Here is a 15,861-nt window from a genome sequence, read left to right as displayed (position 1 = left end):
GGTGCACCACCATCTCACGTCAACCGCCCCATCTCCACCCACAATACCTTCTATCCTCATGAACAATATGTAACCCAAGCCTCTTACATGCAAGTTACTGCGTTTCCTCTTATCCTCTTTTTCTGTTTGTTATTTCCCTTCCTAGTCTGCAACTGCAGCTCCACTGCCCAAGTGCCAGTGTGATGCCTTTTATCATCACCGTGCTCTTCAATGAACCAAGGCACAATATACTTTAAAGATTACAGGGAGGCCTGAACACTATATTCAAAAGAGAACACGCTACACGATCAGGTTGCCTCCACTTGCTCTGTACCAAAAGGTTGTTTTTGTTTCATCAGAAAACCAGAATGACACTTGAGAGAGCGCATACCTCCGCCAAGCTCAACAGTTTTACGTTTTGTATCCCACTGACATGCCGGATCTGCATCTGGACCTTAACCAAAATCGAATTGGCTTGTTCTTGTCACCTACCCAACTCATCCACCAAGTTTTGTCATAACCTGTCAATCACATTTTGAAATATCATGGCATATCCTTTTTTTGCCCAATCTCTCAATTGCAAAGAATCACTTTAAAATACTTGTATCTGGATCCAGATCTTCAATAAATTCGAATCACCACCACAACATGTCCACCAAATTTTGTCTACATCCACCCACAACTTTTTGAAATATAAAGTTATATATAGTCTTTGGCCATATCACTAGATGGTGACAAATCACTTAAAAAAAAAATTTGGATCCGGATAAGGATCTTCACCAAAATATTTCTGAGATGCCCCGCTCACAGACAGACAGATAGACAGAGACAAACATGGGTGAAAACATAACCTGTACCCCCTTGTTTGCAGAGATAACAAACTGAGGTCAAGGAAGTTGGAAGGCAGCATTCTCTACCAGTTGGACTGTCCTGTCGGTTCAACATCCCTTAAAATTACAGGTCAAACAAAAACAAACGCATGTCAATCAACACTCTCTGCTCATACCATGCACAGAAAAATGGAAGCAGTCACAGTAGGGCTGCCATCATGTTTTTTTTTTTTTCTTTGTTCAAACAATAATAAGGAAGCATCCATAGACAGGTGGAGAATACATATATATTTTTTGAAACTGGAAATGATCTGTTAACCTGGAGAGAATACCAAGGTGTAATGTCTGACAACTACAAAATGGAGGTGCACACAAAGCTCTTAAAGCTACGCACTCAATGAAGTATGCAGTTTCGTCCTCCGTAAAGGCCATTTCCCAATTTTCTGGGAGTTGTTCCGTCTCTTCCACCAAAGGATCTGCAAGTAGATGTCCGTCCCCGTCCTCCGTCGTCGCACCCAACGACTGCCCAAGGCCGGAAACTATCCGAGGCAAACTGCCAGACGCTGAGGCTCTCGAAGAACGTTGCGCAAGGTGAAAATCATTCGTCCATTCTGCGTTGCCATCGTCCTGCTCGCTGGAATCTACAGAGGGGCCACACCATTAACATGCACAATATTCTTTCAAACCAGAAACAGTCTTGCATTCTGCATTCTCAACTTCAAACTCAGCAAGCTCTTAAGCATAAAACAGCCATTTTGTGCAAGTCTATGTACTCACAAGACCATGTGCAATGGAAAAACGATCCACCACCTTGAGCTGACAACTGACAGATACCACCTTCCGTACTGGTGACAGTTAAGGTTTCGCGTGGAAGAAAAGACTTCCGAGACGTTCAAATTCCGAGTCAATTCGTCATTAAACCGCAAAGGTAAAAGCTCTCAAACCCCCGCCGGGAAACCCCATTCTGGTAAAACTAAAGTGTACTCATATATTCCAAAACCAGGAAAAAGGCAAAATGATACCGCGAAACTACTTCCCCTCCTAATGCATTCATCGAATGGAAGGTACATACAAAATACAATATGGTGTAGGAGAAGAGATGTGGACCATCCATGTAAAGAAAAAATAAAACAACATAAAAGTCACAGCAAAGAAAAGTGGTCAACAAGAAAAATGTACTCTCAGAAATAGTGTTGAGAAAATATACATGATGCCCAGAGTGAGTCGTATACGGTGATAAGGGTAATGGTATAGTAGGTGTCGACCAGTTCGGCAATGGGTCGGTCACCTCTGGTGCTGCGTCAAGAAAAGCTGGCTTCAAGCGATCCATGGAGACCGTCACAAGACCACCGTTAACAGAGTCTGAAGGTCTTATCAGTGCATTGTAGAATTTTGTAAGATCCGTCGTTAGGATGCTGCAAGGGTTTGCAGAGAGCGTCACGCCGTACGGATACATGGGTGCACGTAGAAAATTGCTGAGGAATAAAAACCAGGCATGACGAAGGCAAAAGTGTCAGCGTCACGGGAAGGCCCTGCAAGGCCACACAAAGTTGGTCGGCATAGTTGGCGGCACTGGGCAAGATGTCATTGGATGCTGAGAAGAATTCTCCTGGGAGACGAAGCGGTGCACCGTAGGTACACGAGCTCTGCAGTGAGGCATCCAACGTCATTTTTTTTATAGGAACTCGTGTACCAAGCAAGTATGACGTCCTTCTAATGGAGTTGTCACGCTGTCTAATGGAGTTGTCACATTACTCATATGTTAGAAATAAGTTTCGGGTACGCTAACCATTACCTCAACGTGTTTCGACTTATGAGTAACTTACAAGTAACGTGTGTCGATGTGTGTCAACGATCGCGTAACGTGCCTACAACTTATCGCCAAGCGTATGCAGAGCGTGTGCGTCATACGCTGGCATACGTCTAAAAATTTTGAGCATGCTTAAAATTTGTCGTGCTCGGCGTACTACGACGTATGCCAGCGTGCTCTTAACGTATACAAAACTTACCCACAACGTATTCGACGTTTGCCAGCGTTTTAGACAAATTTTTCATACGTCGGCATACGCTGGCTAAATCGTCAAGGTGTGACAGGGCCTTGACACTTCGATGTCGAGTGCGGTTATGATTTGAATCGTTGAGCCGCAGCCTTTTAATAGGCTACGCCACGTGATCGTCGGAGACACGCTGCCGCGCTTTGCATACGTTAGACTATCGTTGGGCATAGGTTGTGAACGCCAACAACACGCTAAGCATTCGTTGGTATAAGTTATCTATATATTATCGAAACGTTCTGTGAACGTTACTAATACGTTATGCATACATCCAACTCGTTATGAATACGCCAAAAACTTTTTAAAAAACATCAATAGTTCAGCGTACGCCAGCGTTTTACATACATTTTGATACGTTGCCATACGCTGCAGTCGTGCCATGCAATGTCGTGGTAAAATCATGGAAGTTTGAAATGGAGTAATGGCCTGTGGAAGTCGCGTCGTTTCAGGACCGGTAATTCACATGCCAATACCAAGGTGTCTTTGTGGGTACCATGTGCAGCGGTGAAGCCCAACTGCTGGACGATGGTCTGATGATCCCATGTTATATCATATAGTCAAACTTCTAGCGGGTAACACAAAATGTATCGAGTGCAGGTCGGCGAGCATGCCCGATTAGGGGGTTCCGTGGTCTCGATGTGACGTGTGATCTGGTGTTTGATGGGCTGGATTGTCACGTTATGGACGAGAAGTCAAAGTACTTTCTGAAAAGGGCATGAGGCGTGGATGGCAGACAAGTGATATCACTGAACAACAAAATTTTTTTACTGGAGATGTGTAAAGTGATTTTGACTAATTTGGGTACGCTGATTTCAAAAATCATAACCGTTTTGCTGTATCACGTCAGGATTTTCAGTAACAGAAATATTCCCATTGCCTAGAAGTCAGGATTTCAATGAAATTTACAAAAATTCATTTATTCATTTATTTCATCATGAATGCTTCAAAATTATAGAAATTACAGAAAAACTCCACTAGAATGTAATTAAAAATGCTTTAGGCATTTGGCTTTGCGTTTGTGCTGCTCTGTGTCAGTTTCACGATGCAGGAACCAGCAGAAATCGCCCATCATGTTCGGGTTGTGCCGCCCTTGGTAACGCGTCTCCATGAGTGAAATCTCTTGGTGGAATCGCTCGCCGTGCTCGTCCGAGACTGCTCCCAAGTTGTCAGGGAAAAGAAGTTCAGGTGCTGGTGTAGGAAATGGATTTTCAGGGACATCCTGGAGCCAAGTTTCCTGAAGGACTCCAGCAGCTGCTGCACTATTTCTTCATAGTTGTCCGCGCGCTCGTTCCCCAAGAAGTTGTCCGTCACAGCTTTGAAGCTCCTCCACGCTGCCAGCTCTTTGGGGTTTAGAGTTGTCGGAAAAGTTTCGTCCTTCATAATCTGTCGGATTTGCGGTCCAACAAACACACCAGCCTTGATCTTGGCCTCCGACAAGGTGTTGCCAAACTTTTCCTTGAGGTATAAAAACCCACGCCCATTCAGATCCATTGCCCGTACAAAACTTTTCATCAAGCCGAGCTTTATGTGGAGTGGTAGAAGGAAAACCTTGGCTGGGTCGACAAGGGCGACATGCTTCACGTTGTGTCGACCAGGTACATGCTCTTTTCGCTCTTCCCAATCTTTCTTCGTCCAGTGATTTCTGTCGTCTCTGCTATCCCAGAGACAAAGGAAGCACATGTATTTCGTGTAGCCTGACTGCAGCCCGAACAACAGCGCCACCACTTTCAAGTCTCCGCAGATGTGCCAGTTGAAGTCATTGTACTTGATGGAATCAAGCAGCTGCCGCATAGTCTCATAGGTCTCTGTCATGCCGAACGCGTGAGCCAGTGGGACTGATGGTTTCTCGTTGCCATTGTGGAGCAAAACAGCCTTCAAGCTGTTCTTCCCTGAGTCGATGAAGAGGCGCCAGTCTGCAGGATCGTGATCACACCCAAGTTCTTTCAACAGACCGTTGATGTCACTGCAGAATGTCATCGTGTCTTCCATCTCAAAGAACTCAGCCATGTCTCTGTGACGTGCTCTGAACAAGGATATCTTGGTGTTAGGTTCAAGTAGATTCCACTGCTGCAGCCTTGATCCAAGCAGCTCTGCCTTCGCCTTTGACAGCGAGAGATCTCTTACAAGATCATTTAAGTCTCCCTGGTTCAGAAGGTGTGATTCTTGAGTGTCGGGTTCAAAAGGTTCATCATCACCATCCTCTTCACCACTGCTTACAGCTATGTTCTGATCAGCTGTAGGTGTTGGAACGGGGTTCTCGTCATCATGAGGCACAGGTTTACGAGCAGAGACGCAGTCAGCGTACTTGATGTGACCTTTATTCTTCTTTTTGAAGCCAGCGATGCTTGTGCAGCAGAAATAACAATCATCATGATGATTCTGCGGCTCACGCCATATCATGGGCACCGCAAATGGCATGCTCGCGCGCTTGCCCACCAACCACTGAGTCAACGTTGTGTGACAGCTTGTGCAGCAGACGTGTGGTGCCCAGCTCTCTTCTTGGTCCCCCACCTTACACCCGAAGTAGTGAAAGTAGGCGGCCTTCATTTTCACTGCTGCAGATATACTTCGCTGTTGATCTTTTTTGGTATACCGACCACAGACATAACAGAAGTTGTCAGGATGATTGGTACAGGAACGCCTACTCATCTTTATCTGAAAGAAAGAAATATAACACAAGTTAACAACAATTGCACGAAATAGACATGTTAAAGACATATGTAAATTTCATTGAAATCCTGACTTCTGGGCAATGGGAATATTTCTGTTCCTGAAAATCCTGACGTGATACAGCAAAACGGTTATGATTTTTGAAATCAGCGTACCCAAATTAGTCTTAATCACTTTACACATCTCCAGTAAAAAAAAATTTTTGAAATTTGTTGTTCAGTGTATTCGGCAACAAAACGGTTGATGCTTTACCGAGGACACTAAGCTGTGTTGAGGCATCCAATAGACAGTGATGATTGACTTATGCAGAGAGATTGAAATGATGCCAAAAATCCGATCCTAGAATAGAATATCTGGTGTCAGCAAGAGCAAACACCCACGGAAATGGGCGATGTAAACTCAAATCAAGTTTGGGGAGACGTTCTCCTAAAATAGCAAAAGCAATGTCAGCAGCATGTAATGAATATTCTTGTCGATTTTTACATTCAGTGACAGACAGCGGCACAATGCTCACCTCTGCCCCTGTATCCACAAGAAAATGAAATCCACACTAGTATAATCCACAAGGAAGAGTAGATGACCGACGCATGGCCCAGGTGAACTCTTCACCATTAGTTGTGGGCCTTGTTTCCCTGCAGCCAGGAAGAGCACAGTGCTCTACACTGACCAGCATTAGCACCGAAGGTCATGTGGTACCAACACCAATCTGTAGTGTTCACAGAAGGTGACGGCGAACAGTGGCGTGATGTACGCCATTTCTCTCTGTCCCTGCAGGAAGTCCACGAAGATGGGCACGACCGGTGTTGCATAGCATAGAGTTTCATATTGAGCTTTTTAAGGTCTGCCATTTCAGATTAGAGCTGTGTGACGTGCTGTGGTGGTGGTGTCACATTAACCACAGTCGGTGTAACACTGTCAATGAGATGATCAGCCAGATCCACAGTGGCATGTAATGCAGCTCTGCGTTAGCTGCGAGTATCATGCCGACGTGTGGTGGTAGACATTGCAAGAACAACTCATGAAAGAGTGACTGGTCGAAGGTGGCGTGGCGATCACCGAGAAGCTGTGCATTCGAGGCAGCAGTCGTGTGGGTCTTCGATCTCCGAAATCCTAGGCTGTAAGGAGTTGTTGAAAGCGGTGGTGCTCGGAGGGAGTCATACGCTTTATGAGTGTGGCATTCAAAGTCGTGTACGGAGCGTTTGTTGGAGGTTGTCGCAAAATATTTCTCACCACTGTCGCATACTCTGGTGACACGGAGCCAACAATGTAATTGAATCTCGCCAACTCAGTAGTAATGTTTCGAGTGTCAACTTGGGCTTCGGATGGCGTAAACCATAACTGCAGATCACCAAGCCAGATTAGAGGCAGACTTATCGAAACCGCTGCCACCGATGGAGTTGGTTGAGCTTCCGGGAAGGGCATGGCTGGTTGGTCATTCCCAGCGACTGGTTGCGTGCTTGCAACTCCTTCCCCGTCCATTTGGATCATGTTGGGCTCACCAATTTAGCGTGGAAGAAGAGATGACGTTCAGATTCAATTCTACATTAAACCGCAATGGTAAAAGCTCTCACAGCCATTGCTACCCCGTTTTGGTAAAGCTGACTCAATGATACCGCTACAAAGGCAGCGCTTTTGCGTTGGTCAGTGGAAAGAATATGCTGCATGACGAAGTTTCAAAAATTGTAATTAGAGGCTTGTTTATGCAGAAGAGGAATTTTTCTGCACCTCTCCAAATAGTGTTACTGTTTTTAAGAATAAACACACAAAATGTTTCCTTTTACAGAGATGCAACACACGGGAATGCAAATCAACACGTGATCGGCCATTTTTTAAGCTGTCGCCGTCAAACATCTCTTACAACTTTCGCACCATCCCTCACTCACTGCGACCCTTCGTGAGAAGGCTCCTCAGGACGTAAGCACATACCTGTAAGCATACTGCCCGTTTCGCTGCTATTTAGTGGAGAGGCCTGCCCCTTGGGCGCTTCGTGCTCTCCATCATGCTCTCCGACATGCTGCATGTTGCTAACCGACTTGCTGCGTCGCCGACGTCCTGATCCCAGCGTTGGTGCCAGCAGATCGAATGAACCCAGGGCTGTTCCTGGATTACCAATCGGTTTTGGTGTGCCATAGTAGTTTCCTGTGAAGAAGGTAAATGGGAGGTTTGGAGAGTAAAACCAAATACAAGGTGACACCAAAACCAAGGCTTTCCTCCAAATCAAGATAACATAAATGAAGGTGGAAATTAGTGGGACATCGCAATTCGAATCAAAACGAGTTTGGACGTTCCAGGAAAGTAAAAGTTCATCAGAGTCACGTACGAGATCAAGGGCAACGATTGACGACGTGTTAAAACCCAAAGCACACTGTAGATAGGAAATGAATGAATCACCTGCTGTCGGGGATTTTCGCTTTTAATTAAAATCAAACAGCCAAAGCACACTGCGTGTCGTGTGTGGATCACACGAGCAGCAGGTACAACTAGTGCTTCCACCGGTACGCGCAGGCACAACGAACAAACGCAAATAGAAAGTACCATCAACATGACAATGACAATTACTGTCGGAGCAAATGATGCCACCAATCGAATCTGATTCATCGGAACAGCCAGACGACGATGCCAAGCACATTGTGCACTTGTGCACCAAAAGAGTCCGTCACAAATCAGGAACGTTGTTTCCCCCGACAATAGTTAACGAAAGAAAGATCATTGCACCAAGGTCAATCCATTCACATTACTTTGTGTTCCGAAGTGGAACACGATTTACCATAACCACACATCAAGTCCCGCAGGCCAAAACTTGCAGTTGGAGTACCAAGGGTCCCGCTGGAAGAGATAAACGTGACGACCGTTCGAGGAATTTAAAGCCTTTGGTTTGCTTATCACACAAAATGCAAGTGGGAGGGGGATATTAAAAAGTAAAAATGAGAAAATTTTTAAAAATACCATGGGAATACAAATTTAACATGCGCCATCGTTTCAAACTCGATATCTGCCTGCGATCATCAAGTGATCGCCAAGGGCAAGCCTCCCCCTTGGTCCACGATCAAATGATGGCTATATTATTTTCCAGACCAACAAATGACCTTGACCTTCAATATTTATGGATAGTTTGTAAATTAAGAGAATGTGTCCCCATCTCCAATCTATCCACACAACTCATAGTCATGAAAATCGGAGGAAAATTATTCAAGTTACGATCAAAAATGTGTCTTTTGTCAATTTCGTAACAGTCCGAAAAAAGTCGGTTGAGGACATGAATCAAACACGAGGTGCACGACTTCAGTGCAGGTATATGTAATGATGCAAAACATCTCGGAAGGCCAAGCGGTCTTTGAGATTCCACTTTGGCAAAAAAAATGGTTGTATTTTTTTCACTGCTATTTGACCTTGACCTTTAACCCGGAGGGGTATCCCGAATGAAATTCACAGACCGGCGCATGCGTGCGTGCGCGTATCGTGCTACTCCTTCAGTTCTGGGCAGATTACATCCATATTTGCTACATAGGATCAGCATGACCACAAATAATGTATAAGGGTGTTGTTGGAGGGGGGAGGGGAGGGACACAAATGTCCTATGTAAATGTGTACCATGCAGTGCTGTCTCCAGGTGAGGGAGGGTATTACAAGTCTCTCCCATTTCCAGTCCTGTCCTCACGTTGTCCAGTCCAGTGAAGTATTTTGAATTATAAGCAGTAGGTATATTTTTGCTTCATGCACGTAACCCGGGGTTTTTTTTGGTTTTGTTTTTGTTTGTGCCTAAACAGAGCTGTCAGTTGCCTATACACCGCCCAAATAAAGGTATGCGTCACAAGAACGTGTTGCATGCTTGGAACAAGATCGTCCGCCGGGCGGGTACTCTGCCAGTGATGTAAATCAAGTGCGCGTACCCCTTGCTCTCAGGCCTGGTGGTTTCTTAAACTGAGGGTCACACCATATGCTTCAAACCCCTGAGCAAAGATGGCATGCGCCCCATACGAATGAAGCATCACCTCGCGAGAAATCACCCAGTTAGTCGATTTGTGGCGTGATTTAGAAGCAGTACACGAGACGCTACTGTTTCACACGAATGTGCACTGGCTTTCAAAGGACAACGTGTTGGGTCGCTTGTATGAGCTGAGAGAAGAGGTGAGGATGTTTCTTGAAAATGAAGAAAATGACTCCCTCGCCACCTTTAATTTAATGGAGCTCAGCCTGTCATTGGCTTACTTTGCAGATATTGTTGAGGCCTCACCACCTTTCGTTTAGAGGAGCTTAACTTTTCATTAGCTGACCTTGCAGATATTTTTGAAGCCTGAAACGTCCTTGACCTCAAGCTACAATGTTGAGACAACTATCATTGGCAACTTTAATGCAATTTGAACAATCATCGCCAAGCAGCAGCTGTGGAAGTGTTGCATCAAAGGAATGCAGCATCTTTTCCTAGTTTTGACGAAGTCCTGAATGACAAAAACCTCAGTGATGGCCTTAAAGCCAAGATCAAGAGTCACACCATTGGGGGGGGGGGGACACAGGTAGGTGGGGCCTGAACTTTGTATGTCAATCAATGTATTTTTGATTTTGTTTCGGCAGATTGACAGTGCAGGTACTTTTGCCGTATATCGCCAAGGCTTGCAAACAAACATTCAAACAGCTTGGAGAGCACTTACCAAATGGCTTAAGCACTCAAGCAAGCATTCCAACAAAACGGTTGATAAGGAACGGCAGGCTTTGCAAGCGACTCATGATCGGTCATATTAAACACCACCCAGAGATGCCCGGAGTGTCAAACAATACGCAAATTGGACAAATTAACACTTTTATTTTTAGCAGTCGGAACTGCTGCGAAGGTTGGTCAATTCCACAGTTTAAAATTTGAAATTTGGTTCAGGTTGAGAGAGTCTAGAGCTTATCGCATGTGCGGAAATGAAATAAAGCCATGAACACTGCCGTCTCTGGGTGTTTATAAGCATTGCGATGTCTCCAACGATTCGTAGGTATGAAGATGAGGCATTCGGTGATATGAGTGAGGAAAGTGGGGGAAAAAAAAATTTGAGCGCTTTATCATTAAGAAACTGTTGCGGCCTGTTCCAAGTCAAGGCATTGTTGAACAGGCTAACAAAAAAAATGGCAAATCAAGACCCCAGTGAGCTGACAAAGGGGTTGACCAAGGATGAAGCCTTGATAAAGGATAATTAAATAAGGCCATTCATCATCTTACAAAGGTGTGTTTAAATTAACCCAAACACCCAATTTTCATTCATGCATGCAAAGTTTCAGGCTGATAGGTTTCATGGTTTTGGAGTTATGGAGGAGACACACACACACACACAGACACACACACACACACACACAGACACAGCCATTTATTATTACACATGAAATGTCAGTAAAAAGAGCCGGTACAATCCATTTCATGAAAGAGTACCTGCTTGTGCTACCTCGGTGAACATCTGCAATGTTTTGCACAAAAGATGGTTGCATATGGATTATTAAATGAAATTGTAAGTGGAAGATGTCTGTTTCATTCTTATATTGATATCGCATTTAATGAACTGTAATAATGTTCAGTACACTTAAACACCGGGGGGGGGGGGGGGGGTTGGGCATTGGGACAAAGATTGGCTCGTTCGAGGGATTGGGGGGGGGACAAAAAAAATGTTTAAAAAACACAACTCTAAGCTATCTAGAGTGCAACAATCCCACATACTTTTTATTCGCATTATTGATGCAAAATTTCATTCCGAAAGTGTGAGCCAGATCCGAGATTCAGCTCAGAAATTTCAGAAATTAGGAGTGTATCAAGCTCAAGGAGCTACAAAAAAAAATATGGTGGTCCAAAAACATTTATGCCCATCATTGGATCGTGGGCCAAGTCTAAGCTGCAGGTGATCGCCAAGGGTACGATTGCTTTGTGATCGCAGATATCTAGTTCCAATTGTACTCCCCCCCCCCTTTCCCCCCAAAGGAAGTAAATGCCAAGATGGGCAAAAAAAAATTCTCAAAACTTTATGGAATCAAACATAACTTGTGCAGACACAACTTCATGGTGCTCTCATTAATCCCTGAAAGTTTCAGCATCCTCGGTCATATCCTCTCGGAGGAGTAGATGAAACATACAACATACTTTGCCTCCATTGTACATATATACAGGGTGTCCCAAAAGTCACCTTGGGATTTAGAAATTAAATAACATGTCTGTTTTTCAATAATTTGTTTTTCTTTTCTTTTCAGAATTTAGATTAACATTTGGAAATTACCCATGGAAAAATTCACAACTGAACAAAGAACCAAAATCGTGGGATTTTATTTTCAATTTCATCGATCAAGGATTCTCACCCAAAGAGCATGGACACCGAATAATTTCGCCAAATTCAGAAATTTCTTGGCCATCACGTTCTCCTGATTTGACGCCTCCCGATTATTTTCTTTGGGGTTACCGAAAGGAGCGTGTATACATCAATAAGCCCCATACAATTCAGCAGCTCAAGAACAACATCTGTGCAGAAATTCGAGGGCTGCAGCCAGAGTTATTGTCCGCCGTTATGGAAAATGCTGTCGAAAAAGCCCGTCTCTGCGAAGCCGAAAATGGAGGACATCTAAGCTGCATCATTTTCCAGAAATAAAAGAAATTTATCTCCATTTTGTAAATTTTCTTTTGGAATAAAAATAATCATAAATTATTCCAAAACAAAAATGTTATTTCATTTCTAAATCCCAAGGTGACTTTTGGGACACCCTGTATATATTGTATATATAATTTTTTAAAAATTTATTTACCTTCATATATGCCAGTCTCCAGGAGATGCTCGCTGCTCTCAAGCATGTGGAACTCCTCCACTGAGATGAAATTATAATCCAGGCCGGACACCTCTCCTTCCCGTGGTCTCCGTGTCGTGCCTGCAGCGTCAATTGTATGCAAAACATGACTGTTGCTGAAGGATCAAATCGACAATGACGGCGAATACAAGAACAGGTCTTCCACGTCTGCACCCGATTCAACAATGTCGAGCAATTGTTTGGTCCGTAACAGCAAATCCCACAATTATAACGCATTTAACATTGATACAGATTTTAACTATTGGTGTACAAAATGACAATGAGAAAGAAGGTAAATTAAAACAATGCTTCAATCATAGACCATCCAAAAAAAGTATTGCTGCACACACTCAAACTACAATAAATCAAAGGCATGGAGCCAGAGCAGAAAGAAAAACAAATCGAGGGAAATGTCGAGAAACTCAAACATCTTTCGAGCTTGAAATCCACATCCCAAGGGACGAGCGACAGGTACACTACTTGGTTGGGAACCGAGAGGCCGAAGGTAATTATACGAACAGTGTTTGGCATCTTATTACTCGTTTTAACAACAGATACTGAGATTCTGATTAATCATTCACAGAATTATTCATTTCACCCAATTACAAATGCTTGTTATTGGGTGAAAACATTATTTCATTTCAAAATCAGCCAATGTGCATGTGTGCATGTACAAGCATGACCATATATGGTATAATAGTGATGTGTCATGTGTGACCACACATGGTGCAATGGGTTGTTCAGGGTGTGTCGTGTTTAACAATTTCATAAATGTGACAATGGGGATGTAAGGGATTAAAAGGAAAGCAAATGCGCTCGATCCATTGACATCAAATCAATTGATCCCATTGATAAGATCCTCTTGGTCATTTTAAGTTGCATAAATGGAATTCCTTCATCGTATATAATCACTCAGTTAGTCCGAACGCCCAGAGTGGGCAGGTCGTCTCCATTAGGCAATGGGCTAACATCATGTTTGCTTGATGCTCAGGTGTCGCTTCGAGGGGGTGAGGATACGAGACGCGCTTTTACTTACACGGCACGGTACGAAGGTACAGGTTGTCCCTGATCGTCTGCTGCAACTCATGGTCCGTGGAGCCCTTCTGGAAGCGCTGACTCAGGTAATGCTTCAAGTCAATGGAGAGCACAGGGCCTGCAGCACAAATGGTCACATTATGGGAGCACGGTTTCAGCATCACCACCGCCGAGACTTCATCAATGTGACGGAAGCAATGGGATGAGTAAGTTTCAGCAACACAAGAACCAATTCAGTAAAACAGCACAGCAAGCTTGAGAACGTCATTGAGAGGCAATTACTGTGATGGGATTGATTGCATCAAGAATTACACAAACTAAGTGGACATGGAGGGGTGTTCGGGCTGTCTTCAGGCCTTCTCAATGTGGTGGACAGATGTACAGCTTCAGAGAAATAACGTCTTCAATTATCCCACAGCAAAGGACGCCGAAACACGCGCACGATTGAAACTGCTCAGAACCCCAACTGCTGACAAGTGCCGTGTGTGTGTGTGTGTGTGTGTGTGTGTGTGTGTGTGTGTGTGTGTGTGTGTGTGTGTGTGTGTGTGTGTGTGTGTGTGTGTGTGTGTGTGTGTGTGTGTGTGTGTGTGTGTGTGTGTGTATATAATTTTACATCAAAGCAGCAGTCTGTTGCATATACACTGCCCAAATAAAGGGAGATGTATACATATATATATATATATATTATATATATATATATATATATATATATATATATATATATATTATATATATGGGGAAGTAGCATTCGAGAGGGTTCCACACGAAGTAGTGACATGGGCATTGAGGAAGTTAGGAGTGGAGGAATGGTTGATCAGAGTCGTGATGGCAATTTATGAGAGTGTGTACAGCTGTAAGGACGGAGGACGGGAACAGTGGTGAGTTTGAGGTGAGGGTGGGAGTGCATTAGGGATTGGTACTATGTCCACTCCTATTTGGAGTTGTGATGGAGGTGCTGGCTCGGAGCACAAAGGAGGGTTTACCGTGGTAGTTGTGGGCAGATGATTTGGTGTTGATTGCGGAGAATAGGGATGAACTGCAGGAGAAGATCAATCAGTGGAAGGAATGTATGGAGGCAAAATGTTTGAAGGTGAATATCAGAAAGACGAAGGTGATGGCAAGTGGTAAAACATGTGAGATGGAAATAACATGGAAGTGGCCGTGTGCTGTGTGCAGGAAGGGTGTCGGAGTGAACTCCATTCAATGTACAATGTGCGCCGAGTGGGTTCATCGAAAATGTAGTGGTGTGAGAGGGTCATTAACCAGTGTGGGAGCTAAATTCAAGTGTAAGGTGTGCAAAGAAGGAACAGCAGATGTAGGAAATGTTGAGTTGGATCTTGGATATGGCATGATGTTGGAAAGTGTGAAAACATTTTGCAATCTTGGAGACATGCTGAATGGAGAAGGTGAATGAGACTCGGCGATAGTAGCTCGAGTGAGATGTGCATGGAAGAAGTTTCGGGAACCGAGTGGCTTGCTGACGAAGAGGGGAGTGTCGTTGAAGTTGAAGGGAAAGGTGTATGCTACGTGTGTGAGAAGTGCTACGATTTATGGGAGCAAGACATGGGTAATGAACGTAGAGCAGCAACGAAGGCTGGATTGCCGTGAGGCCCGCAAGGCCAACCCCCACTCGAGCAGGGAAAATGGCCGTAAAAATGCCTGTTGCGTATTCGAGAGGAAGTATGGATGTCCTGTATGGACAATATACGTTTCATCACCTCCTCTGAAAGGATCTGACAGAGGAAGCTGAAACGTTTAGGGATTAATGAGAGCACCCTTACGTTGTGCATGTGCACATTTCGTTTGATTCCATCAAGTTTTGGAGGAAAAATTTTTTTTGGTTCATTTTGGCATTTTCCTCTTTTTGGGGGGGGGGGACTTGCAATTGGAATTATCCGAGCTATGTAACCACAATGTATTATACATGCACGTAAGCAGGGCGCGTGGTTTTGCTTCATTTGCATAACCCGGGTTATTTTTATGTTCAGGAGCATCAAAGCAGCAGTCTGTTGCATATACACTGCCCAAATAAAGGGATATGTGAGAACAACGTGTTGCTCACTTGGAACAAGATCGCCCGTTGAGTGGGTACTCTGCTATAGTATTATTAATCATAAAGATAATAACATGACCACCCCCCGGCCGCTCTCGTAGGGAGCGGGTGCTTCTGGGAATATATATATATATATATATATATATATATATATATATATATATATATATATATATATATATATATATATATATATATATATATATATATATATATATATACATACATACATACATACACCGGGCGTAGTGGCGTGCGCCTGTAATCCGGCTACTCGGAGGCTTGGGTTGGAGGATCGCTTGAGGACGGGGGCTCTGCACTGGGCAGGGTGTAGGGCAGCCCGGAATCATGGCCAAACCCAAATCCTGATCCCTGTGTCGTAAGAGGCGACCAGGGTTGCGTCAGGAAGGGCATCCGGCGTAAAACCTGTGCCAAATCAGTA

The 15,861-nt window shown here is 44.1% G+C and overlaps 1 protein-coding gene across 3 annotated transcripts in view; it reads right to left on the bottom strand.

Annotated features, from left to right (window-relative positions):
• Window positions 1-15,861, bottom strand: part of LOC147008779 (membrane-associated guanylate kinase, WW and PDZ domain-containing protein 3-like) — a 106,880-nt gene that overhangs the window by 46,512 nt on the left and 44,507 nt on the right. For all 3 annotated transcript variants that reach the window (XM_085863855.1, XM_085863857.1, XM_085863856.1), the window contains exons 2-5: window positions 13,368-13,484; window positions 12,293-12,412; window positions 7,460-7,672; window positions 1,204-1,450 (exon numbers count right to left, since the gene is read on the bottom strand). In XM_085863855.1, coding sequence (XP_085719981.1) covers window positions 1,204-1,450; window positions 7,460-7,672; window positions 12,293-12,412; window positions 13,368-13,484 — 697 coding nt within the window. The remainder of the gene's footprint in view (window positions 1-1,203; window positions 1,451-7,459; window positions 7,673-12,292; window positions 12,413-13,367; window positions 13,485-15,861) is intronic.

This window comes from Eptatretus burgeri, chromosome 18, assembly GCF_056783735.1.
Source record: "Eptatretus burgeri isolate ZD-2024b chromosome 18, Ebu_testis_v1, whole genome shotgun sequence".
NCBI lineage: Eukaryota > Metazoa > Chordata > Myxini > Myxiniformes > Myxinidae > Eptatretus > Eptatretus burgeri.
The sequence above is the reverse complement of the archived record's forward strand: the minus strand, read 5'-3'. Positions and strand labels throughout refer to the sequence as shown.